Source organism: Physeter macrocephalus, chromosome 2 (assembly GCF_002837175.3).
Source record: "Physeter macrocephalus isolate SW-GA chromosome 2, ASM283717v5, whole genome shotgun sequence".
NCBI lineage: Eukaryota > Metazoa > Chordata > Mammalia > Artiodactyla > Physeteridae > Physeter > Physeter macrocephalus.
The window spans coordinates 92,315,265-92,342,620 of record NC_041215.1 but is presented as its reverse complement, the minus strand read 5'-3'; the positions used below and the strand labels follow the sequence as shown (position 1 = coordinate 92,342,620).

Below are 27,356 nucleotides of genomic sequence, written 5' to 3'. Positions count from 1 at the left end.
AAGTAAGAATTGTTATCATTAGTAGCATTCAGTTTATGGCACTAAAATTAAAGTTCCAAGAAGACAGAGTTGTATCTGTCATGTTCTTTGCTGTCTCCTTAAATCCTAGAACAGTGTTTGTCATACAGTTGGTGCTTAATAAATATGTCTGTGTGGTATATTTATATGCTATTTTAGTTTATACTTTGAAGTTTTCCCTAAGAAATTTGTAAAGTAAAAATATTTAATAAAAATGTATAAACTTATGAGAAACAAGTTTTAAATTTCTAAAACAAAATTTATCTGTTAACAGTATTTTTATGCTTCTTACCAAAACGCTACTCAACTCTGCCTACCAACCATTCTTGCTTTTGTAGTTGTGTCTTATTATCATTAGACAAAGGGAGACAGATAATCATAAAACCACCATCGTAGTGTGCCTTTTTTCCTTTTTTTTTTCAGAATTCCAAATGACACTGTATAATATTGTTTTTCTGAGTCTTCTTAGAAAAGAATAGTGAAAATACAAATGTATATTTAACAAAGAGATATAAAAATAAAATATTTTGAATGGAGAATTATTATCCAAAACCCAGCTGATATTACAATAAAGGAGAAAATGAGATGGTAGCTGGTGTCCTATACTTTGAAATTCTGGGCAGGATCACATTATCTAATCAGCAAGGATTTCTGAGGGCAGAATCTATCAAGGGATTAACTCCCTAAATCTAAAACAATAGGAATGGGGATATAAGGATAATCCTCTCTGAGGCAAACTTTCATTAGCATTCCTAATCAATAAGAGAGGTGATTTACGGTATAAGTAACTACCCCTCAAACACAGTGAATAAAAAGTAGTAAATTAATATGTGTATGTTGGTAGTAGAGACTGGAATAAAACTTACCTATCTGTACAAGCAATCTTTCTGGGAGGTTCAGAATGAAAGTATGTGCTGTGAGAAGATAGACTTTTCATGAAATTTGCCAGTGTCTGTCCTGGCAGTATAGGTAAGCCAGTGGTTGGAAATAATTTTCTTCTGTGGGCCTATCAAAATTATTCAATGCGGTAATTTTAGAGTCACTGAGTCCTACTTTGGTTAAGGGAGGATAGTCTATCCTAGGGAATTGAGGGCTTGCTTGAAGGAAATAAAGACCCAACTTCCCTGGTTTACACCGTGCTATATTGACACACATGGGCATCATATATAGTACCAATAATAATACTTAAGATAGACACTTCCATAAAAATGAGAATTAAAATAACACTGAAAGTAATAAAACTAGTTAAAATATTATAGATGGGATTAATAGTACTAGTAATATAAATCAGAAGAATGATTAAGAATAACAGTATTACAAAATAATTAAAAGGACTGGAAAACTAAAAACCTAAAACCAGTTTTAAATCTAGAAAATAAATAAGCAAAGCAATTAAAGTCTAGATTAAAGGATAAAACGCAAAGTTGTTGAAAGTATAAACTTCAAGTCTTGACATTCGAATGCAGAAGCAAGCAGGTAGAAACTATAGAAATTAAGATTACTCCCTTCCATTGTTATCTGAGATTGGATTTTCTTTGAAGGGAGTCTCCAAGCAGATTTACTAAAGAAAGTATTTACTGAAACTCAGGTGAGCTCAGCAGTGGTTAATCTCCCTCAGGAACAGGACTGTGAATTTATTCTCAGCATTTTTGCTTCTCCTTTCCATGGCCTCTTCTCTCTTTGTTTGTGTTCACCCAGCCAAGGTTTTATGCATCTGTAATGATCCCATCCATGCTGTAATGAAAAAGGGATCCACCTTGGTCTTAAAAAAATGTAGTGAGACAACAATTATGAATGGCATAATTGTTAAGCTCAAGGCTTCTGGAGTTGGACTTACTATTTGTAAGTTATTTAGACACTCTGTGTACTATCATAGAGTTGTTACAAAAATCAAATGAGTTCATTTAGTTAAAATCTTTAAATAACAAAATAGTTTTGGGTACATAATGACTTTATCATTCTCCTAACAAAACTTGAACTTTAAAAGACTATATGGTGAGCAGACAAATGCATTTTTCATTATTGGGTGCACTTCACACATGGTAGAACCTGGAATAAGACATTGGGAAATGTGAGACTTTTTCTCACTGCTTATCAAATTGCATCTCACCTTTTCTATCTGGACGTTTTTTCTCTCTTAGGAAAGTTTCCAGAAAGGATGAAAAAGCAAGCTGGGCAAGAAGGCCCTGTCCAGGTTTTTACCTTCCACATAGAGTTAGGTAGGGAGAGGAAGAAACAAGAGATATACTTTCCAAGTTCTCACAGAAGGAGTTAAACAAACTAAAAAAGATTAGGGAAAAAAAAAAACACATTAATTAAAGTGAAGTTTAAGTAATATACCAGGCCCCCTAATAGACTATCTAATTCTAGAAAACCATAAGGAAATAGCTAGGAATTCAACTTATTTTATTTTTCCTCTGTTTGAGACATGATGTATTTTTTTTTAAATATCAATAAGTAGCAATAATTTATTGTGAAATGCAATGCCTAAACACAGATGATACAATGATTAGGCTTCCCAACTCTGTTAGTCAATATATTTTGCCTAATGAAGGAAAATCACTTACTTAAGATGTCCCCCTGTTAATAATGCAAATTATCACTGAGATTCCTGTGGAGACGCTCCTGAGAGGGTTGAGTAACCCTCAATCATGACTTCATGGTCTCACATATTACCCTACTTCTCAAAAATCATTCTCATTTTAAACTGGGCAAGGGATATCTTATTAATCAGAAATATGAATTAGATAAAATGAAAATAACATGATGATTCCAGTACTCAATTTGCTTGGGTGTATTTATTTTGAGTTCCATGTAAAGATTTAACCTAATTTGAGAAGTTTTCCTACAGATGGAGTCAGCTTGCTTGTGACTGTAAAAGTTCTGAAAACCCTTTTGTTATTACTATATTACTTAACAAGAATAAACTTTAATCTGAAACATATTTGAAATTGATTGTTGCTTAATTTTGTTTATACTGCTGCTTAGCATCAGTAAATTTCCAGAAAGCATTCCCCCCAAATTACTTCATATCCTGCAGTGAAGTGCATAGGGTGAAAAGGAACACAGGACACCAGGGGGACTGAGGGTATGGGATCCAGGGTTACATGACATAATAATATATATGTGGTCAATATAACACATCTTTAAGGGAAGAAGGTAAGGGGGTAGAGAGTATATTATTTATCTCTTCCTAAGTTATGCTTGATAACAAACTATCCCAAAATCTACAAGGTTTTTAATCAAGAAAGGATTTATTTTCATTCCCCTTTGTGGGTCATCTTTATTGTGATCCAATTTTAAAGAGTAACCTTTATGTGGGACATACACATCATCTGGCAGGAAAATGAAAAATATAGAATCATAAAACTCATGAACTTCTCATAAAGCTCATAAAAATCTGAAATGTTATTTGAATTGTGTGAGAGTTGGAAAGAAAAAATTAACAGAGTATGGTGAGAAATGAAAAGGAGAGTGTTTAGTATTAGGTGGGTACTTGGAACATCCAGAAAATGATTAGATGCAAAGAACTTTAAGATGCGATGGCACATAGTCAAGTTGTCGGTGAGAAAATCTTTTTATCCAAATAATTTAGACTTAGAGTTGTACACAATAGATAGGCAAACTAGTAATAAAACCTCAAAAAGGAGCTCACGCAAGCCTCAGGGAGAGAAAAGCTGAGCCCTTAAGTGACAGCATCAGGTTGTCTTACCCTAACAATAGTTTACGTCAATTTCCCACATTCTCTTCAGCACAAGAATACCCAAGTGTGTGTAAAATACTTGGAAATAAAATGGTAAAAAGTCTTCACTGATGTCAAGTGCAACTTAAATATGAAATCAATGATCTTTGAGAAAATAATTTCAGCTCAGTTGTGGCTCTTTCAAATAGGGTTCTTTACATAGTAAGAAAAAGAGGTTTCTTAAATGACCTTAGGGGGAAAAAAGGGTTTATTACAAGGGTATATGTTCTTGAGTACTTAGAAAAACTTGAACTGGGCCTGGGAAGGACTGTTACTGTAGAGCTCAGGCATCACTTTCTCATCTCTCATCTCATCTCTCAGTCTTGCTCTTGCTTTCATTCTTTCCCTGTTTCTCTCTCAGAGGTTACACGCCCTCTTTCATTCATCCCTTTCACCATTCACTCTCACCTAGCTTTCTCCACATAATCATCTGGCGCACACCATTTTGGATGTCAGCACTTCCTCTATCTTGGCTTTTTAGTTAAGAGCCTGGCACTGTATACTTTTATCTATAGCTCTTAGTACAAATTTCCAAAAAGGAAATCTGATTTGCTGAGCTTACCGCTACCTTAGTAGAGCCTGCAGATTGGCCAAAAAATGAATCAGTGTCCACTCCAGTCCAAGAACAGGCAACTTTCCTCAACCATCTGAGCAAGAAGGGAACATTGAATGTGCTTGAGTTGTAACAGGTAAAAAGAGGTAATAATTATGCAGCAAAATTCTTGAACTAGGCCTGGGGAAGGACTGCTTTTAACTTTGTTAAAAACAAAGTTTCAACATACAGCAAAGTTTTGTTGTGGTATGAAATCCAGAACATGGGTGAGAAACATCGAAGAGTATTTAAGTATCTGTGCTCTGAAGTCAGACTACATGATTTGAATCAGAGCTCCACAAACTATACCTAACCTTCTTAAACCCATGAAATGGTGAAATGGTCATGCAGAGAGGGCTTTCTTCACAAGCTGGCTGTGAGAATTAAATGAGGTAATTTATGTGCCAGACACCTAGGAATTATTCAATAAATAGTAAAAACACACAAGAGGAAAAGTTACCCTGTAATAGGGAAGGACCTTTGTATTCTATTACAATGTAATCACTAAAGGGATGTTGCCTATAAGCTTACATTATACATAATGGCCCATCTCTGGGAACCCTGCCTCCCAGGTAATAAGCATTAAACTAAAATACTTTTGTTTAGCTCACAAGAAAACATCCTGACTAGGTCCACCTGTGAATGACTGCAGAGAGGAAGGAATTAACACAGCTTCTCCAGAGGCTGACAGGAACCAGGAAAGTTTTGACTTTCCTCCCTCCCCTTTAGTATAAAAGAAGCCTGAATTCTAATTCAGGCAAGATGTTTTTTTGGGACAAGAGTCCACCATCTTCTCGGCCTGCTGGCTTTCTGAATAAAGTCGCTATTCCTTGCCCCAACAGCCCATCTCTTGATTTATTGGCCTGTCCTGAGGCGAGCAGTTTGAGCCTGGACTCGGTAACAACCCCTTACCCAGAGGTCAAAGGAAGGAAGCAAGAAAAGTTGAAGACATGAAGACACTCAGAGATGGAAAAAACAAGAAACTGATGGATTTTCTGATCAAATGACTTCAGCCGTCATGGCAAAGAAGATTCTGCCATTTTACGAAATCTCTAGTGATCTTAGCCTGATATGGCCATAATTCCATTACTGAAATACTAAGGGTTGACTTCAGCGATAGTGACCTAGAGCAGAGCAAAGTGAGTGATGTCTTTAAATATTTACATATCATGTAAAATAATTATGATATAAACAACAGCAATAAATATGATAGTTAACATTTATTGAAGGTTTGCTATGTGTGGAGAACTAAGTGCTTTATATGTCTATTTATATGTATATATATATATATATTATATGTATTAATCCATTTACTACTTATATCAAACTTAGGAACTTTTATCATTATTTTAGGGAAAAAGAAACTGGGGCACAGAGAGTTTAAATAATTGACCAAAGTTGCAAAGCTAGTAAGTAGCTGAGGCAGGGTTTACAGCCTGACATTCTGCAACAGGCAATACATTGCATTGCTTCTCTAATCAAAGGGAATTTCAATAGCCCTCAGGTGTTTTTCACAAATATATTGACAACGTGGATGAAATAATTTGAAGAAGAAATAAACTGCAAAAAAAAAAAAGGTTCACTTTATTAAGTAACTACATGATGACAAATATATAATATTTAAAAAATATATAGCTCTGGGGGAAAAAAGTTTTTTTTTTAACTGATTACAAAGAATCCTGGAAAGTAAAAGAAATAGTTATGCAAAAATAGTAATTCTGAAATCTTAGTGTAAGCTGATTCCTTTGTCTGTTTCCTTCATAATAGAAAAGGCTTTTGAATAATTTGGCGAAATTAGGCTAAAAAGAGTTGGAGTGACCTAAACAGGAAGCCTGCCTATTCCCAGCTGTGGGTGATCTCTGAGACCCGCTCTGAGGCTCCTCTTGGCTCCAACAGACGGGAGCGACTTTGAGCTGGATAAAAGTCAAATTCTTACCTCGCCCTTTCACTGCTGGCAGGATCAGATTGCATTTCTTTCATTATTCTTCACTCCCCAGTTTCCTGATCTGTTTAAAAGAAGAAGTAGAAAAGATAAATCCTCTCTTCAATGCCTGGAAGGGAAAACAAAATGACCTCAACTCCGCTTTGAAAAAATCTTTCCAAGAACTTTCTTCAGAGATTTTACTCGTGAGTACTTGGCAATATACTTTCTAGCCCCATGAGAAGTAACTTTTATTTCTTTTCCTTGGTGGGGGAGTGCGGGGGTGGGGGGGGCGGGAACCAGGGTGCTGAGAGGCAAAGACTTGTAGGGGAGGACCATTGTCTGTAACCCTACAATGAAAATCGACCCTTCTCTGTAAACAAACTCATTGCAATGCTAAACTAAATTCTCAGCATTTTCCATTTAGTTTTAAGCAAATATATATGCAGTATAGGATTATGCTTTTAAGACCATGAACATAAAAAGTTGGTGAGATGTAGCCTTGTTTATAATTTTAAGCTTGTAGTGGCAGTTCTTTACTAATTGTGTCTTTAATTGGAGTTTTCTGAAGATTTTTCTTTAACCTTTAAACATTACTTAGTAACATATAAAGAAATATAATAAAGAGAGTGTCTGGCAGCCTTACGTTTAGAGAAACTTCTTTCATTGCCATTAATTGGTGATATTTAAAATAAGGTATAAACATTAGAATCCTTGTAGTCTAAATGTTTCTTGCCAGCATTAACTAATCTAAGAAAATATTTTACAAGTCTCCAAAAACAAAAGCTCATATTCTAAATATACTAAAATAAGAATAGATAGGATTGCACTATATATAGTACAATTACGTAAATTAAAGCAATAGATTACATACCTATATGATGTACTGTCATATTCTTGTTGCTTATAAAACGATATTAAATTTAGCTTCTGGTAGTAAAGAAAGCACATAGTATAGAAGTACACAACCACAGAACTATAATGAAACAAAAAAAATTAATTATGGAAAACGCTCGTTTGTCTGAGTATTAATGGAAAAATGAGGGTCAAGAGCAGTGCTCTGCAGAAAAAAAAAGAAAAGATAAGTAACAGCCACACTGTGACTCAGTGCTCTGGAAATTAGTCACAAAATGACTTTGTATAATTGTGATAACATTAAATACAAAGGGCAGAACCCAAGCAGGAAACACAGCCCAGAGAGTCATATTTTATTATGTGTAAAAGCATAATATTTACGTCAGAGGTGAAAAATTGTGTCAATTTTGAGATATTGCAAAGTTTTTTAACCTTTCATAAAACATTTTTAGGATTCTTTTATACTCATCATTCTAGTGCATGATTATTTCAAGACATATAATCTATATTTTATCTAATACTTAAACTGAAGGGTGAATAATCTCTGAAAATGTATTGGAGTATGACATTTTAATTTGGGGCCTGTGGGTTAATAAAATGGTATAAAATATCCTTAGGGATCAACAGAGTTGGAAAACTATTAATATAAATACAGATAATTAACATTACAGATGTAAAACTTTAAAATATTTACTTTTAACAATTTGAATGGTTATATTGGGAAGCCAAATTTGTCTTCTTCAGGTAACTATACAATCTTATTAGAGAGCTTTAATGGCATATATACTACTATTTGGTTCCGTTCTCTATTAGGTATGCTGACTTGTACAAGTTCTGTTTTCTGTTTTTAAAGGTACAGTATGATATCTTTAAGCATTTGTTTTATCTCCAATGACTAGATCAAAACCTCTTTGGGAAATGTAGTCCTGTTCAAATGGATTATGCCATCAGGTAGTGCTTGCTGGTCTGATTGGTCGTCCGTAACTCTAGGCTTCATTTGCTTATTGATTGTACAACTATTTTGCCTAGAATCTTCTACTATAAACAGTAGTGCTAAATTTAAAAATAATAATCTATGAAATAGAAAATTGTTTTTGTATTAAACTATAGTTTTCATAACACTAACTTATTCCTTCCTAAGAATTAATTTCCTGATCTTAGTTATCTACATCATTCAAATTCAAAACATAATTGGGGGAATTCCCAGTTGGTGCAGTGGTTAAGAATCTGCCTGCCAATGCAAAGGACATGGGTTCCAGCCCTGGTCTGGGAAAATCCCACATGCCGTGGTGCATGCAACTAAGCCCGTGCACCACAACTACAGAGCCTGCGCTCTAGAGCCTGCGAGCCACAACTACTGAATCTGAATGCCACAACTACTGAGCCCACACGCCTAGAGCTGGTACTCCACAACAAGAGAAGCCACCGCAATGAGAAGCCTGTGTACCGCAACGAAGATTAGCCCCAGGCTCGCTGCAACTGGAGAGGGCCCGCACACAGCAACAAAAACCCAAGGGAGCCAAGAATAGATAAAGTTATAAGAAAAAAAACCCCATAATTGGACAGATGACAAACTACTAGAGGAAAAAAGCCAAGCTGAAAAGGTTTTGTTTATTCCCAGAACACCTAGCAATCTAACCAAATAATAGATATGCTATAGATTCTTTAGGAATTGTTGGCTTACTAAATTCACTGTCACAAACTTTTAATACAGATTTCAACTGAATCAAACACCTCAATAGAAGAAAAAAAAGTAAAATAAACATCCTTGCCCAAAAAAAGGGGGGGTGGGACAGGAGAGACAATATGAAAAGGAAAGGGAAGTACTCAGAATAGGGTTTTCCAAATAATCTTGTTTATTAGTATAAATTAAATAAGTAGAATAATAATATTAAAATTAGTTATATAAATTTATTTTTGCTATGTAGACATGATCTAAAAATTGTATTACAGTCCAACTCATCTATTCTCCATAAAGGCTGTCTTTAGCCACCCTTTTCTTTTTTACCATCTAAAACATGTAACTCAGGAAATTTAATTTGCAGAGTTGTCTTTTTTAAAACAAAAAATACTTTTTTAAAAAAATTATTTATTTATTTGGCTGCACCAGGTCTTAGTTGTGGCATGCAGGATCTTCGTTGTGCCGTGCAGGATCTTTAGTTGCAGCATGCAGGATCTAGTTCTCTGACCAGGAATCAAACCCGGGCCCCCTGCGTTGGGAGCAGAGTCTTACCACCAGGGAAGTCCCAAAACAAAAATACTTTTAAATGCATTTTACTTTTTAAAATAGAAATATGCCAATACTATAATTATTCGATTGTTACCATCAGCATTTGGAGATATCTGAATTCAAGACATGGAGTGACTATTGAAATCCTTGTTTCTGGATATTAAGTCTCACCAAAATGAAGAAAGGATGCAAGTTATTCCAGAGAGTTCTCTTTATGCTAGACCACCTCTCTTGGGTCTCTGAGATCCTCAGTGACTGCTTTCTTGGTGTGATGTATCATCTCTAGGAGCCCAGTCTTCCCATTACACTTCTCTCCCTGTCTTCACTTCAAGAGACAGGTGCTGTATAGAGCCAGAGCCTAGGATTCAGCTACCAATAGGATGAGGGCACCCTAGTCATTTCCACTTTTCTTCTTTTCAAAAGCAATAACAAAAAGCACTGGATGCATGTCAAATCTGCTATGTTCATCTCTCTTCAGGCCTCCCTTTGTGATTCTATGCTCTTTCTTAGTTGGAACAACCATATTTTTAAATTATTTTAAAAACAAGAGGTCCATGATCCATACTAGGAGTCCCAGTGCTGCAATATTTCTGTCTCACTTGCTCCATCTGATAGACCACAGGTGCCTGGGGAGACAACAGACTTACTGCAAGGAATTCCTCAATCAAAATGTGATGGTAGCATTCTCTCTAGACTGAATAAATATTACATGTTGTTGATTAGGCTATTTCAACATCAGGAATGTAAAAGTATCCATCAATACAGCACTGATATACTGTGGTGTTTTTATTACCAAGCATAGAGTGCCATTGACCCCCTTCAACTGTACCACACCCTCAGTGCCACCACCACTCTGCTGCCAACCTCATCCTGTCTCTCCAATTCATGTTTCTTACCAACATCTATCCCATCCTTGAATCCTGTAACAATCCTGTAATGTAAACATCACCTCATTCCTTACTTCGCAAGCCTTAGAAATGGAGTAAATCTCATAAATTGGGTGAGTTTCCAGAATAGTAGTGTTTGTTGCAAAATATTGGTAATATTTTTAAAGTTCTTTTAGGAATAAACTTCAAAGTATCCCAGGAAATGAATCAAAATTATTATATCAAAATATCAAACACCTACTCACTCTTCTATGTGCAACCAATTTCAAATATACATGACAATAAAATGAATGAACTTCTGATTCATGCTACATGAATGATTTTGAAAACATTATGCTAAGTGAAATAAGCCAGACACACACAAAAAAACAATATATAATTTCACTTACATGGGATATCTATAATAGGCAAATTCATAGAAAAAGAAAGTAGAATAGAGGTTACCAGAGTCTGGAGGAAGGGATGAATGGTGAGTTATTGCTTAATGGATACAAAGTTTCTGTTTGGGGTAATGAAAAATTTTGGAAATAGATAGTGGTGATGATTGCACAAAAATATAAATGTAATTAATGCCACTAAGTTGTACACTTAAAAATAGTTAAAATTGCAAATTTCATAGTATATCTATTTTACCACAATCAAAAATAGTAAAAGAAAAATATTAATATTTTTAGTGTTTTTCTGTTTCAATTTACATGTTTCTGTCATTATATCTTCAAATTTACTTATCTTTTCTTCTATGTCCAATGTGTTTATAATCCCATCTAGTGTATTTTTCATCTTGAATAATGTTGTTTTCATCTCTAGAACCTCAGTTTGAGTCTCTATCTTCTTTCTCTATTTAACACACAATATTTTCTCTAGATTCTTGAACATATGAGTGCAGTTAAAATTTTAGTTTAAATTTTAGTTAAATTTTAGTTTAAAAATTTAGTTTAGTTTATGAATGCAGTTAAATTTTTAGTTTAATTTTAGTTTAGTTCTCTTTTCTATGTCATTTCTGTGTCATTTGGATTCTTCTCATTGTTATATTTTACTGTTTTTTGTAGACTTTATAATTTTTATTTGAATGCCTGATATTATGAATCTTACCTTCTTAAGTGCTGAATATGTTGTATTCCTATAAATAATATTGAGCTCTGTTCTGAGTTGCAGTTTAATTACTTGGAAACAATTTTGTATTTTGTTATCTCACTGTCAAGCTTTGTTAGACAGATTCAGAGAAATGTTTATTCTATGGTTAATTTTTTTCCCAGTACTGAGAAAAAAACTTTCTGACTACTCTGCTTAATGCACCATGAATGCAGGTTTTTGCAATTGAGGGACAAGAAAATATTCACAGCTTTATATGTGTTCTAAGTGTTATTCCCCTCTAGCCCTTTAAGGTGGTTCTTTACCCAAACTTGGGTACTTTTCTCTTGTATATGTACTGATCAGTATTAGGCTGAAGACTTGAGGGCCATCTGAAGATTTCTGGATCTCTCTTTCTGTATAGCTCTCTACTCTGTTACTTAACCGTGCATACTCTAGCTACCCTGGCCTCTGCAGACAATGTGCTTTCTCCTAAACTCAGGGAGACCACTGGGCAATTCCAGAACCTCCTCTTCCTGAATTTGAATGTGGAAACTGCCTTCAGTCAGTGTGCTGGAGCAAATCAGAATGTAGGGCTGAACTCTTGTTTCCCATCCTTATGGGATCACTGCTCTTCACTGACCAATATTTAGTTAGCAGAAAACCATCATTTAATACATTTTGACTATTTTATTTTTTTAAGTTGTTCCAGGTGGGAGGATAAATCCAATGTTAATCCATTGTGGCTGGAAGTAGAAGGGCTATTTTTCTTTAAATTTTTATTTTGTATTGGCGTATAGTTGATTTACAATGTTGTGTTAGTATCAGGTGTACAGCAAAGTGAATCAGTTACACATATACATATATCTATTCTTTTTCAGATTCTTTTCTCATATAGGTTATTACAGAGTACTGAGTAGAGTTCCTTGTGCTATACAGTAGGTCCTTGTTAATTATCTATTTTATATATAGTAATGTGTATATGTAATCCCAAATTCCTAATTTATCCCTCCCTACAACCTTTCCCCTTTGGTAACTATAAATTTGTTTTCTAAGTCTGTAATTCTGTTTCTGTTTTGTAAATAAGTTCATTTGTATCTCTTTTTTAGATTCCACATATAAGTGATATATGATATTTGTCTTTCTTTGTCTGACTTACTTCACTTCGTATGTTAATCTCTAGGCCCATCCATGTTGCTGCAAATGGCATTATTTCATTCTTTTTTTTTAATGCTGAGCAATATTCCATTATATATGTGTACCACATCTTCTTTATCCATTCATCTGTCGATGGACATTTAGGTTGCTTCCATGTCTTGGCTATTGTAAATAGTACTGCAATGATCATTAGGGTGCATGCATCTTTTCGAATTATGGTTTTCTCTGAATATATGCCCAGGAGTGGGATTGCTGGATCATATGGTAGCTCTATTTTTACTTTTCTAAGGAACCTCCATACTGTCCATAGTGGCTGTACCAATTTACATTCCCATCAACAGTGTAGGTTCCCTTTTCTCCACAACCCCTCCAGCATTTATTGTTTGTAGATTTTTTTGATGGCCATTCTGACTGGTGTGAGGTGATACCTCATTGTAGCTTTGATTTGTATTTCTGTAATAATTAGCAATGTTGAGCATTTTTTCATGTGCTTTTTGGCCATCTGCATGTCTTCTTTGGAGAAATGTGTATTTAGATTTTCCACCCATTTTTTGATTGGGTTATTTGTGTTTTTTTGATATTGAGCTGCATGAGCTGTTTGTATGTTTTGGAGATTAATCCCTTCTCAGTCATATCGTTTGCAAATATTTTCTCCCATTCTGTGTGTTATCTTTTTGTTTTGTTTATGGTTTCCTTTGCTGTGCAGTGGAAGGGCTACATTTTTAAATTATATTTTAATGATATACTAAAAAACTAAAAATAAACATAAATAGAATGAGAAATTTTAAGGGCATATAAACTGTAATTCATTCATTGGCCTGGATAAGATAAATACATTTTTTGCCTGCTATATCTCAGCAACTATGTTAGATGAGTAAATACATTTATATGATTGTACAATGAAAAACTTAAATTCACTATTTCTAAAAAATAATTATTTCATTTCAGATAAGCTGTTTCATTATGATTTTCTGATAACGGTAGTTGTTTGGGCAGCTAATATTTTACTCTCTTCTATTTTAGAGAACAAATTCATTCTACAAGTTTAAAACCAATCAAGTTGTCACTTGTTCAACAGGCATTTCCAAAACTCTGAGTGCTGAATGTTATTTACCTAAAGCCTCCAGAGTTTTGCAATGAATTAAAGATTGCCTTTACTGATAGTTTCCTATCACAATTTCTCATAATTATCTTTCCTCCCCTGATTCCTGGATACTTCTACATATTGGAAGCTGTGAAAGTTCATTGACAGCACAAATTAAAACTTTCTCTTTTTATGAAAGAAGTTTCAGGTGTTTCCTGCTTAATTATATACACCAATTGATATATACAGATAATCCCAAATGACAAATATTGTAAACAAAAATTATATTTAGCATTAGAATTTGTTTTTATAATTATGTAAGAGTGTGTACATTATTGAAGTTTCTATGCATCTTATTTGAGTTCTGTGGTTTTAGTCTCCTTTAGCATAGTTATTCAGTCTATGAGGAAAGGAAAACAGGTACACAGTAAAGAAATCATTATGGCATCTACATCCTGGCACTCATGCAGGTTTATAAAAAAATTATGAGATAAGCAATTTACCTGAGAAACACTCAGGCCCTCCTTTCAGTTCCAACAATTTTTTTCAAGTTTCAGATTTCCCAGGATTAACCTCTTTTTGTATGTTTTTCTCTTAAGGAATTGCTGGAGAATGTTCCAGTGGAAGAAAAGTGTTTAACTAGGGAGAATTTAGATTAGCCTCAATTAACATGGCAAAAGAGGGTTGTTGTTTTTTTTTGTTTTTCTATTTGTGGTAAACTCTGGATAAAACTCCTTTAAAGCCATTTGCATTTATTAGTTATATCCCTAAAGAAAGGAAAAGGTTCCTTAGGTACCAGTGTTTGCCCTATCACTACTATGTCAACATTGCTCTCCCAGCCACCACCTGCATTCCATATTACCATCTCCTTATTCAGAGGCCAAAGAGATACAAGTGACCATCTATCCTTCCTAATAGGTACTGGAAGCCTCTTCTGAAAAGATATGAGTAAATGGGCATTCATGGATGGTCCTCAAAAACATGTGTGAAAAAAATATCTGAGCCATGTATTTGCTCTTTAGAAGGGAATGTATAGTTTTCCTCAGATCTCTCAGGAGCTTACATATCACCATGAAAAATATATCTGAGACATGATTAAATATCCAAGGAAAACAGTATATAGCATTGGGATTAGAAAAGAGTGTCAAGTGGGCTTCCCTGGTGGTGCAGTGGTTGAGAGTCCGCCTGCCGATGCAGGGGACATGGGTTCCATCCCTGGTCCGGGAAGATCCCACATGCCGAGGAGCGCCTGGGCCCGTGAGCCATGGCCACTGAGCCTGCGCGTCCGGAGCCTGTGCTCCGCAATGGGAGAGGCCACAGCAGTGAGAGGCCCGCATACCGCAAAAAAAAGAGTGTCAGGTAGTAATATATCCTGAAGAAGGCAAGATAAAGATTTCAAAGGCAGATAAACTTGACATAGGAGGGATGAGGGTGGGGTAGAGATGGATAAGTTATCCTATGTATAAGAAATCTTGGAGAAAAGATCTTTTTTGAGAAGGCTTGGAAGAGATTAAATTATTTTAAGATCTTCAATCATTACACTTGAATAAGCAGATTCAATTTTTAATATCTTTAAAGCTGAGTATTAACTGTGCTTTTTATATATTAGAACTTATGCAGGGTACAAAAAGTGTACAATGTGATTTTTTTTAAATTTATTTTTTATTTTTTAATTTATTTTTGGCTACGTTGGGTCTTCGTTGCTGCACGCGGGCTTTCTCTAGTTGAGGCGAGTGGGGGCTACTCTTTGTTGCAGTGCGCAGGCTTCTCATTGCGGTGGCTTCTCCTATTGTGGAGCACGGGTTCTAGGCGTGTGGGCTTCAGTAGTTGTGGTGCGCAGGCTCAGTAGTTGTGGCTCGCGGGCTCTAGAGTGCAGGCTCAGTAGTTGTGGCACACGGGCTTAGTTGCTCCATGGCATGTGGGATCTTCCCAGACCAGGGCTCGAACCCGTGTTCCCCACATTGGCAGGCAGATTCTCAACCACTGCGCCACCAGGGAAGCCCAAAGTGATAAATTTTAATCATTTATAAATAAGCCTATTAGGATTTGAAGTAACTTAACACAAATAAAAACTCTGGTCTTCATTCTCAAAAAATTACAATCAGGGGAATTAACTAGGACATTTAACAAGAACATGTTATCTGATTCCTGATTATGTGTTAGGTAGAATATGGATAGGAGAAAAAGGAATGGCAATTTAGAGAAACTAGCAGATATTTATAAAAATGTAAAATAATGAGCATTCAATGTGAGGAACCAAGAGAAAAAAGAACTATTTATTGGATGCCATGAGTAAAAAAGGAAGTAGCACTAGTTTCCTTTCATTCTCTGAGTCCATAGTTCATTGTTTCATGGGTCTGACATTTTACAGTCTGAATGGAAGTGGCTGAAGATTAACATGTTAATGGTTCCTGGAGGACCATGACTTAGCTGCCTGGGGCCCCTGTTCCTTTACAATGATGACTCAGAAAGTTGAACTCAGAATGTCATGGGTGTAGTCACCAACAGCTGCAGTTCTAATCTTGAACTAAGCTCAGTTGCTTTTCATTAGAGCACAATCAGAAATTCCCGGGTTTTTTACTTTCGGACTTACTTCACCCGCAGAATTACTCTCATTGAGGAGGGAGAAAATTGATCATTACTGGTTCAACATGTTTATTGTACTTAAGTATAGAAACTTTAGCTAATATTTGGAATCATAACACTTTCATAGTCAGAAACAAAGTTACCTGATTATTTATCTGACACCAGAATGTTATAAATATCTAGCCTCAGGTATATTGAGTATAAATTTTGCTTCTCTTTCCCTCAAGGAAATGACAGTATAGGAGTATTTTGTGGGAACTTCCCATACATGGACTAACATTTTGCTCTCCTTTTCTCATACTACAACAGATACTATCAAAAGCAGGAAGTTGAGAAGTTTCCAATATATTTGTCTGAGCAGAGACAAAATCTAAGATGGCAACAGACTTTGAGGGGAAATGAGGAAGCAGACTTGACTTTATCTATTGATCTTTAAAATTAAAAAAGGTAAAATAACCTGAATTACATAAGCTATGAATCAAGGTTCTAATTAGAAACCTGTTAGGAAGGTCTCAACTGTCTTTCCAAAATACATATACTTCCTGCCTAAGATGTCATACTCAATATTAATTAATAGATTAATTAGAATTAATTGTGTAATCAGGAGATAGATAGATTGATTGATAGACATATAATCAGAGAAGCAATGGTCCTAAAATACCATTTTCTTATCTTACTAAATAATGGATGCCTAGAAGAGCAGATACAAACAGGAGAAAAAATAGAAGCAGTCATAGGTCTTTCTATGTAATTTTCTTTCTAATATGGACAGTAATGATAATAAATACATAGTTAATATATTCAATTCTTTTCTTTTCTCACACCAAAATTCATTGTATTCCTTTGTTTTTCTTTTTTATTTCCTTCCATTTGGGGCTACTGGCATTAGTAGTTGACCAGAATTATATCCTCAGAAATCTCCATTTTGGTTTAGATATATAATACCAAGTTTTATTTATTTATTTATCTATTTATTTATTTTCCTGCTTAAAGAAATGAAAACAGCAAACTATGAAGATCTTTGCTGTTAAACTGGATTAGATTAAGAAGAGTCCCTGTGATGAGGAAAGGTAAACTCATTCAAAGAAATGAATGCCACCTTCTTTTGAAAAACTGTCTTACAAATTTAACTGTAATATCTAGACAAAATAATTCCCCACCTTTTTTCTAAGAGTTTTGGTAGCTATGGGCAACTATATAAGGAAGAATCTTTGGCATTATTTCTTTTATTATGTATTTCTATCTTATTTTCCTTTGTTCATTGTATTTTTCTTAGTAAAATATATACACTCTCTTTGGACCTTTGTTACAAATTTCAGAAATATTTTTACAAATTTACATTTCCACTATTCTTTTTTAAAATTAATTAATTTAATTTATTTTGGCTGCATTGGGTCTTCATTGCTGCATGTGGGCTTTCTCTAGTTGCAGCAAGCGGGGGCTACTCTTCATTGTGGTGCACGGGCTTCTCATTGCAGTGGCTTCTCTTGTTGCAGAGCACGGGCTCTAGGCACGTGAGCTTCAGTAGTTGCAGCACGTGGGTTCAGTAGTTGTGGCATATGGGCCCTAGAGTGCGTGGGCTTCAGCAGTTGCTGCGCATGGGCTCAGTAGTTGTGGCGTGTGGGCTCTAGGGCATGTGGGCTTCAGTAGTTGTGGCACACGGGCTCTAGAGTGCAGGCTCAGTAGTTGTGGCGCACAGGCTTAGTTGCTCCGTGGCATGTGAGATCTTACTGGACCAGGGCTTGAACCTGTGTTCCCTGCGTTGGCAGGCAGATTCTTAACCACTGTGCCACCAGGGAAGTCCCTACGTTTCCACTATTCTTAACTTTATAATTATCTCTTTACTCTCCCACTCTCTCTTATTGCTTCTCAATTTTCCTTCTCCACATCCAGTTCTCTCACTCTTCTCTCTTAGCTAGTAATAAGAATTAATATTCCCTATTATTATTTAGAGGGAGATTATCTTTCCTCTTAAAAAATATAAACACAAAAGTTTAAAAAAATAATTGGTGAGTTTCTTGACTTACTTTACTTATAGAACTTTAGTCCAAAACAGAGAATAAAAATCCCCTACTTATGTTTTGATGAATTGCTAATTTCTAGAGAAGGTAAATAATCTGAAATTCACTTTAGGGGAAAAAAGAAAGAAGAAGATATTTGTGAAAATAGTGGGTCTTTCTTAAGCTTGCAGTTGCCCTTTTTTGGGATGGTCACAATTCCTGTGTTTGAGTTGAAGCTCTGTCAATAGGCAAATGTAAGACTTTGGAAGAAAAAATTAGTTTCAGGGCTTCAGTGTCCTCATTAAAAAATGCAGGATATTCTAGATACTTATCCCTGTAGTTTTTTATATCTCTAGCAGTATATAATTCTATGACCTTGCCCTTCACTTCAGCTTTTTAAATTTTTTTAAATAAACTTAGTTTACATATGTTGTATGCTATTTGGTTGTAACATGAAGATATTCACTTTTTTTCCTGGCATAGCTATTTCTTTTCTCTGGGTTGTTTTTTTTTTTTTTTAAGTTTTCTTTCTCATAGTATTACAAATGACAAGAAATCAGACCTACACAGTAAACAGCTTTTAACATTTCATTCCTAGAAGAAACTTCCCTGCTTTATAAAATCATACCTAACAACCACTTCATATCCAAAAGAGAGAGAGTAACAAACTTTTTTATCAGTGAAATTGTCACAATCTAAAATACAGATAAATGTTGTGATTTGACATATTTGCTAACATTAAAGAATTCCACATTAAGCAGTTCTCCAGAAATATGACTTCTTGTAACAAGAGCCAAATCCAATAGATGTTTCCTGAAGGATTGGCCAATCTTTTAGTAAACATGATTAGAGTGAATAGTCTGCCAACTATTTGGGGAGGCTTGTTTTTGTTGTTGTTTTGGTTGTATTTTACTGTGTTCCAGTATTAATTTACTTACCAGGTTCAAAATGTTTTGCTTCATTGTTTCCCATATTTTATCATTAGTCTGGGTGTATTTTTAGAATATAATCTGAAAATCTGACTTTTATAAAGCAAAACATCAGGCATTATTTTAAGGAGAAAATAATTTTTTTGATATTTATTTATTTATTTGGTTGCACCGGGTCTTAGTTGCGGCAGCCAGGCTCCTTAGTTGCGGCAGGCAGGCTCCTTAGTTGTAGCTCCCAGGCTCCTTAGTTGTGGCATGTGAACTCTTAGTTGCAGCATGCATATGGGATTTAGTTCCCTGACCAGGGATCAAATACAGGCCCCCTGCACTGGGAGCATGGAGTCTTATCCACTGTGCTACCAGGGAAGTCCCAAAATAATTTTAATGATAAGAAAAGGGGATTCTGACCTGAGCTTTATAGTAATGATATTATTTTCCCATCCTCCAAGCATCCTCCAATCAAAAACGCTGAAAAAGTTGGTTAATAGCCAGTTTGTGAAATAAAAACAGCAGAATAACTGTCAGGTTACATTTGGCTGCTAGAAGGCAAAATCCATAGCATGAGTAGCTTAAATATGAGGCCATTTACTAGTTCACATTATACAAAGTACAGAGGATGCTTCAAGATTTGTTAATTCAACACAGATCTAAGTGCTTTCCATCTCTTTATTCCATCACTAACAGCAGGTCATCCTTATCTAGGGATAGTTCTTCTCAACATTACAAGATGGTTGCTTCAGTCACCGGCATCACATACAGACAAAACAAGTGGAAGGAAATATTATGTGCCCTTCCCATGTGGCTCCATTTAGAATAAGGACCTTTTTCAAAAGTTCCCCAGCCCTGGAAGATAGCATACTTCCTTTCTCATCTCATTGGTCAGAGATTTATGAAATAGAAATAGCTAAACCAATGTCTGTAAGGGAAATGGAATCACCATGATTAATGTAGATTAATGAAGAGTTTATTATTTATAAATTTATTCCTTAGTTGAGCATAGGCTATCCTTCCCTGAGAACTGGACATATGAACATATTCAGTTCATCTATCAATGAAAAGTGACAGAGAATTGTTGTTGCATAAGCAAATGAGATGACTGAAACAAAACCTTACAAAGTTAAAAAAAAAAAAAAAACAAAAATATATCCATAATCTCACTGACCTAATTTCTCTTATTAAAGCATATTTTTCTGTATAAACATCAATTTTTGCTTAGTTGATCTTAAAGTATACATATTTTTTTTGTATACTGCTTTTAAAATTCATATTACCATGATTAATCCCCTCTTAATCTTCTAGTCATTATCATTACCAATTTAACTTTGTATAATATTACATCTGGTGGATGGATATACTGCCATATCTAATAATTGTCAATGTTGCATACCTACATTGTTTAAAAATGTAATATTTCCTATTCTTAAAAAGATTGTGCATTTAGTCATTTTCATATTTTTAAATTCGCAAGTGTCATATCAGTACCTTAAAGTATCATCTACGTTTTTTAACAAAGAAAGTACACATTTAGGAAAAATTTTTAGTCGACGATTAAATAATAAGCCACTTATATACTTCCCCTTGCCAACACTACTCAAAGTCCTGCCTTTTTTGTCCTTTATCTTTGTCCAATTGATAAAATTCAACTTTGAATCCTTCAAAAGTTTAATTCCTGAATCTGGAGGGAAAGGGCACTGAATTTTGAAGGCACAAATTACTATGAATTTATAGTTTGGGATTCCAGCAGCCCATAATCCTTTAAGATTTTCGATATGCCATTTTATTTTACCTGGAGAAAATGGCAAACCCTCACATTTTTATTTTTTTTTTAATTTTTTTTTTATTTTTATTTTTTGTATGCAAATGTTTATAGCAGCATTATTCAGAAGAGCCAAAAAGTGGAAACAATACAAACATCCATCAATGAATGGATAAATAAAATGTGATGTATCTATACAATGGAATATCCTCCAACAATAAAAAGGAATGAAGGATACATGTTACAGTATGGATGAAACTCAAAAATATTATATTAATTAAAAGAAGACAGTCACAAAAGACCACATATTGTATGATTTCATGCATATGACATTCCAGAATAGGCAAAACCATAAAAATCTGTAGATACAGAAAGTAGAGTCGTGGCGACCTAGGGCTGGCAAGGCAAACCCTCACATTTTTAAAAGTCCATTATTTCTTGACATTTTGAACAGAAAATCTCAGCCTCTTCTTCACATAGAAAATTGAATCACAGCAAGAAAATCTTCATTTTTCTTTTCTCTCTTTCTTTCTTTATGGCTGTGCTGGATCTTCATCGCTGTGCACGGGCTTTCTCTAGTTGTGGCAAGCAGGGGCTACTCTTCATTGTGGGGCATGGGCTTCTCATTGCGGTGGCTTCTCTTGTCATAGAGCATGGGCTCTAGATGTGTGGGCTTCCGTAGTTGCAGCATGTGGGCTCAGTAGTTGCGGCACACAGGCTTAGTTGCTCCATGGTATGTGGGATCTTCCTGGACCAGGGCTCGACAGGGAAGTCCGAAAATCTTCAACAGAAGTTACTCTTTTCTTCGGGCCAAGGTTAGACCCTCTTTACTTGTGTACAGGATCTCAGTCTCTATTTATTTTATTTTATTTTTAGCTTTTGTCTCTTTCTCTCTAGTGGCAGAATCATATTAAACTAAGCCCTCCACAAAAGTTTCCCTCAAACACCCTCTCTTACTTTCCAGCATAGATTTATAAAATGGTATCCTCAATTGCTGTTTTCATAGGCTTTGTTCCAATTCCTTCCTCAGGTCGCCAGTTGCTGCCCCCCACCACTGTACCAAATTTTATTTTGCAGTGTGCAAGGGTACTGACAATGCCACTGTCACTAAACCCCATGCATGTTTTTTAACTCTTGTACTAGAACCCTCTGTGCTCTAGACATTGTCAACTTGTGCCAATTTTATGAAGTATTCACTTCCTTAGCATCTATGTCACTACAGCCTCCCAGGTTTCCTTTTGTTTCCCTATTTCTTAATCTTCTTCTTAGACCTATTTCCCTCATCCTTGTTCTCCACAGTTCACTTATAGGGTGTTCCTTCCCCATCTTCACACTCACCTTATAGAGTCACTGTGAGGATTATGTGAATTAATATTTGCACAATCATTCAGAAGAACACCTGCTTCATATCACATGCTACATAAGTACTTGTTAATCAAATCAACCTCAGCACTCCACAGAGTAATTTTCATTTTTATGGTGATTCTCACATTTCTGTCTCTACAGAGATGTCTACCCTGAGCTCCATGTCTACATATTGAGCTTCTTATTTTGTGGCTCCAATGAACATCTTACAAATACTTAAAACTCTCCTGCTTTGGATGAAAATATTTATTTAAATCTATTATAGTTAGTAATACATAGTCATAGTAAAATTTTGCCTATGATTCATACTATCTCAATAATACCAAAAGAATGCTAACTTTTTTATTGAGATATATTTGACATATAACATTGTGTGAATTTAAAGTGCATGATGTGTAGATTTGTTATATTTATACATAACAATATTATTATCACCATAGCATTGGCTAATACCTTTATCACATCACATAATTATCATTTCTTTTTTGTGGTGGGAACAATTAAGATCTAGTCTCCTAGCAACTTTGATGTTTATAATACAGTACTGTTGTCTATAATCACTATGCTGTGCATTAGATCTCCACAACTTATTTATCTACTGGCTATAAGTTTGTGCCCTTAAACAACATCTCCCCAATTTCCCCATCCCTCAGGCTCTAGTAACCACCATGGAATGCTTACTTTAGATTTATACAGATATATCACTTAGATGAAAACCAAACTACATTTTTTTCTAAATGGCGTCAAACACAAATTAAATAGACAATTTCTGGATGGTTTTATTGTTAACATTTTTTGTATTTTTCCCATTGTAAAGATGGGAAAAATAAAATTTCTAGGTACCTAGAACTTATAAGCTTATTATAGTCTTAAAGTTATATTAAAAGAATATGCTATAGATATTTTTGAATGAAAAAATTAAATTTGTATCATAAAATTATAACTAAATTAGTTGCAAAATACACATAGAAAAAATTCCTTAAATGCATTTACTTTTCTGTTATTGACTTTTTAAAATAAAAAGACATTGACCATTATGCCAATTATGGTGATAATAAAATATATCATATTTTAATTATGTGTCATAAAACAAGATTCATTTAGATGAAATAAACAACACATATAATAAGACCTCAAGGGCACAATTGGAATTCCTTGATAGACTATGGAGTATTATAGAGAACATACAGTCATGAGCTAAGGCAGAGACTAGAATGTAAACAAGTAAGATCACCGGGTTGTGGGGGGCTGTTGGTGGTGGGATGAATTGGGAGATTGGGATTGACATGTATACACTAATATGTATAAAATAGATAACTAATAAGAACCTGCTGTATAAAAAAGAAATAAATAAAATTTTAAAAAAAAGAACAACTAAGATCACACAGCCTCTCTAGTGAGCTCTTGTTATTTGGCCCTCTCTGGAAGTCTACACCACACTTCTCTCTATAGACCAGCAAATCATCTGACTCTGTACATATGTCTACCCCTTGGCAAGTCAGCAGTGGCCAGATGCTAATGTGACTTCATTATTATCCATTCAGTAGGAGTTTGGAGAGCTGACTTTATGAGTAGAGAATATGGACAGGTTTTCTTAGAAGTAAGGGTGGAGAAAAGGAAGAAATAATTAGTTAAATACTTATTGTCATGTCTAGTAGAGGATTAAGTTATAATTGAAGTCCATTATGTTCCCTTTCATTCACACAGTTTTAAATAATTTTAGTTTATACATTTGTTTTAAATTTCTTCAGTGACTTTTTTTTTTTTTTTTTTTTTTTTTTTTTTGCGGTAGTCGGGCCTCTCACTGTTGTGGCCTCTCCCGTTGCGGAGCACAGGCTCCCAACACGCAGGCTCAGCGGCCATGGCTCACGGACGGGCCCAGCCACTCTGCGGCATGTGGGATCTTCCCGGACTGGGGCACGAACCCGTGTCCCCTGCATCGGCAGGCAGACTCTCAACCACTGCGCCACCAGGGAAGCCCTACTTTCTTTTTTGCAGAACCCTTAATTCATTGATTTGTTCTATAAACATTTATTGAGCTCCTATTAGATACCAGAAAAAACAGATATAATTGCCGCTTTTAAGGACAGAGAAAACAGATAGTAAGCAAATGTGTTACATAGGGATAAGTGCAGTGATTTTTAAAAAAACGTGAAAGGGAATGGAACATAATCATGGAGTTATTTTGTCTCAGTGTTCAAGGCAGGATTCTGAAAAGACTCCATTTGAGCAGAGATTTGATACAGAACCAATATATCCATAGTATTTATGAGATTGAATCAGAGCATGATTCCAGGGGTGGAGAGGTAAGGAAGACCCTGTGAGTAGGGATTTACCACAGAATTTCCTCTCTGCTGCAGTTGGGAGTGTCTCTACATCCTGTTCCATAAGAGTAATCGTAACTTCTCATTTTCCTAAAATCTTACAGCAAATGGTACATACTTAGTTTTCAGGCCCTTAGGATAATTTAATAAACTTTATTATGCAAAATTATGAAAAAAATCCAATCTTTTTTTTTTAACATCTTTATTGGAGTATAACTGTTTTACAATAGTGTGTTAGTTTCTCCTTTACAACAAAGTGTATCAGTTATACATACACATAGCTTCCCACTAGCTATCTAATTTACATTTGGTAGTGCATATATGTCCCTGCCACTCTCTCACTTCGTCACAGCTTACCCTTCCCCCTCCCCATGTCCTCAAGTCCATGCTCTAGTAGGTCTGTGTTTTATTCCTGTCCTACCACTAAGCTCTTCTTGACATTTTTTTTTCTTAGATTCCATGTATATGCGTTAGCATATGGTATTTGTTTTTCTCCTTCTGACTTACTTCACTCTGTATGACAGACTCCAGGTCTATCCACCTCATTACAAATAACTCAGTTTCATTTCTTTTTATGGCTGAGTAATATTCCATTGTATATATGTGCCACATCTTCTTTAAAATAAAACTTCTCAGTAATTTCATAGCCCAGAAAACTAACTGGCTGAGTAAAAATTATTCTCTAGTTTCAAGTTATAAGGACTGACATACAGGGCAGTGCTTTCTGCTCTGGAACATATGATTCGTGATTACAGTTGAGGAATGAAGCAGAGAAGGGATTAGGCAGTGAGGGTCTGTTTTACCTGCCAAGTCTTTCCTTCTTGTTGTGAACTTTAAGAGACACCTTCTTCCTAGCAGAGATTATACAGAACAGTTTTCTCAGAATACGCCCCCTCTTAGTAAATAACAACAAAAACCCAACAAAAGCACATAAATTGAGAGAACTGGATACTAAGCATCCTTATAGTATAGGTGATTCTACATTTCCTATAGGAATGTGGCAGGCCATGGCCAGTCCTGCCTCAGGCTTAATTTTTAAGCAACAAGAAATAGAACATGGTAGTCTGTAACTGTGCGGAAAGAAAAGAATTGGCTTACACATTAAAAAGCAAACTCTAGGGCTGATGTATCTCTTCCCACAGCCTAATGACAAAAGGGAAGTGACCCTTGCTTCTGAAACAAATCTACTAACCAAGTTTAGAGATACTTTCTTAAGAAACTAGGAGGGCTTCTGCTATGAACTGAATTGTGTCCCTCCCACCCCAAATTCATATGTTGAAACCATAATCTCCCATATGATTGTATTCGGACATAAGACTTTTAGGAGATAATTAATGTTAAAATGAGGTCATAAGAGTGGTGTCCTAATCTGACAGGATTGGTGACCTTATAGAAGAGGAAGGGAGAGAGATCCTTCTCTCTATATATGCACACACAGAAGAAAGACCACTTGAGGACATATAGAGAAGGTGGTTTCTGCAAGCCAAGAAGAAAGCTCTCTCTAGAAGCCTGATTCTGCCAATGCCTTGGTCTTGGACTTCCCTCCAGAACCGTGAGAAATTTGTTTCTGTTGTTTAAGCCATCTAGTTCATGGTATTATCTTATGGCAGCCATAGTAGACTAAGATAGCTCCTGTGAGCTTTATCCACAAAATCATTTGTATCCTTACCTAACAAAGATCCATTTCAAGCCGTGTTGGCTGGTTGGAAGTGATAGCAAAGAAAAACTACCTTGAACGAGGTCTAATTCAGCATTCTTGCCAGACCTCAGACCTGGACTAGGTCATTGATGATTGCCTACCTTAAGCATTGAGGCTCTTTCACTCATTTTTTACCAGCTGGCCTATCAACATAAACTTCCTTTATAATATCGCATGCTCAGAGTTCCAAAAAACTTATGCTGCCAACATGCTTTGGAGCATGGTTCCATTCTAAGATGATGACTGCCTTAATCAAATCTGTAGTGTCTTTTTCAAATTTTGACTTAACCATTTTTATAACAACAAATCACACTAATCAATCCACAGAGGAATATGTAAATATAATTTTTAATAATATTTAAATTTTCTTTTACCCAAACTTTTTTTAAATTTGACGGTATAAAGCAATAACTAAGGCATTTGCTTTAGAATTAGAACATCTGCACAACCACTTACAAGCTGTTTTCTTGGAAAAGTTATTTTATCATTTTGAATCACTATTTGTTTTCTCTATCAAATGAGGATAAGTTAACATTCTCTTAGAGTGTGAAGTATAAATGAGAAAGAAATAATAATTAAGGCTCATTATTGGAAATTGCTTTTCGCATTATGATTTATTATCATTAAAGTGACAAACTGTAATTTCACCACCCCATGGTAAAAACAAAAAAGGTGGTTTAAAAGCAGGCATCTAAGGGCTTCCCTGGTGGCACAGTGGTTGGGAGTCCGCCTGCCGATGCAGGGGACATGGCATGGGTGTGTGCCCCGGTCCGGGAGGATCCCACATGCCGCGGAGCGGCTGGGCCCGTGAGCCATGGCCGCTGAGCCTGAGGCCACAACAGTGAGAGGCCCGCATACTGCAAAAAAAAAAAAAGCAGGCATCTAGAGAGAAAATCTAAACAAAGACTTAATCTACAATATGAAAATTAATCCCAGATATTTCAAGAGCTGACTATAATTACATGTTTGAAATGGGGCTTAAGTAAAATAGGAATTTGCTCCTTTCAACTCTAGTCTTTAGCCAAGATTTTTAAAAATGCGTGTATATGTGGTTTCTATTTCTTCTAAAGTTTGGGAAAAAAAAGAGAAAATATGTTACTTAACAAATTTTTCAAGTACCTCTTTTAGATGTTCCCTGT

General features: G+C 35.3%; 1 protein-coding gene across 3 annotated transcripts in view; it reads left to right on the top strand.

Annotated features, from left to right (window-relative positions):
- The first annotated feature begins 6,295 nt into the window (after nucleotides 1–6,295).
- Nucleotides 6,296–27,356, top strand: part of TFPI (tissue factor pathway inhibitor) — a 68,640-nt gene continuing 47,579 nt past the window's right edge. Inside the window, exons 1-2 of one of the 3 annotated variants that reach the window (XM_055088941.1) lie at nucleotides 6,296–6,479; nucleotides 25,895–26,070. In XM_055088941.1, coding sequence (XP_054944916.1) covers nucleotides 26,040–26,070 — 31 coding nt within the window. In that variant the 5' untranslated portion in view covers nucleotides 6,296–6,479; nucleotides 25,895–26,039. Of the gene's footprint in view, nucleotides 6,480–16,453; nucleotides 16,592–25,894; nucleotides 26,071–27,356 lie in introns of all 3 variants that reach the window. The other 2 variants (XM_007110180.4, XM_007110179.4) reach the window with 2 other exon arrangements.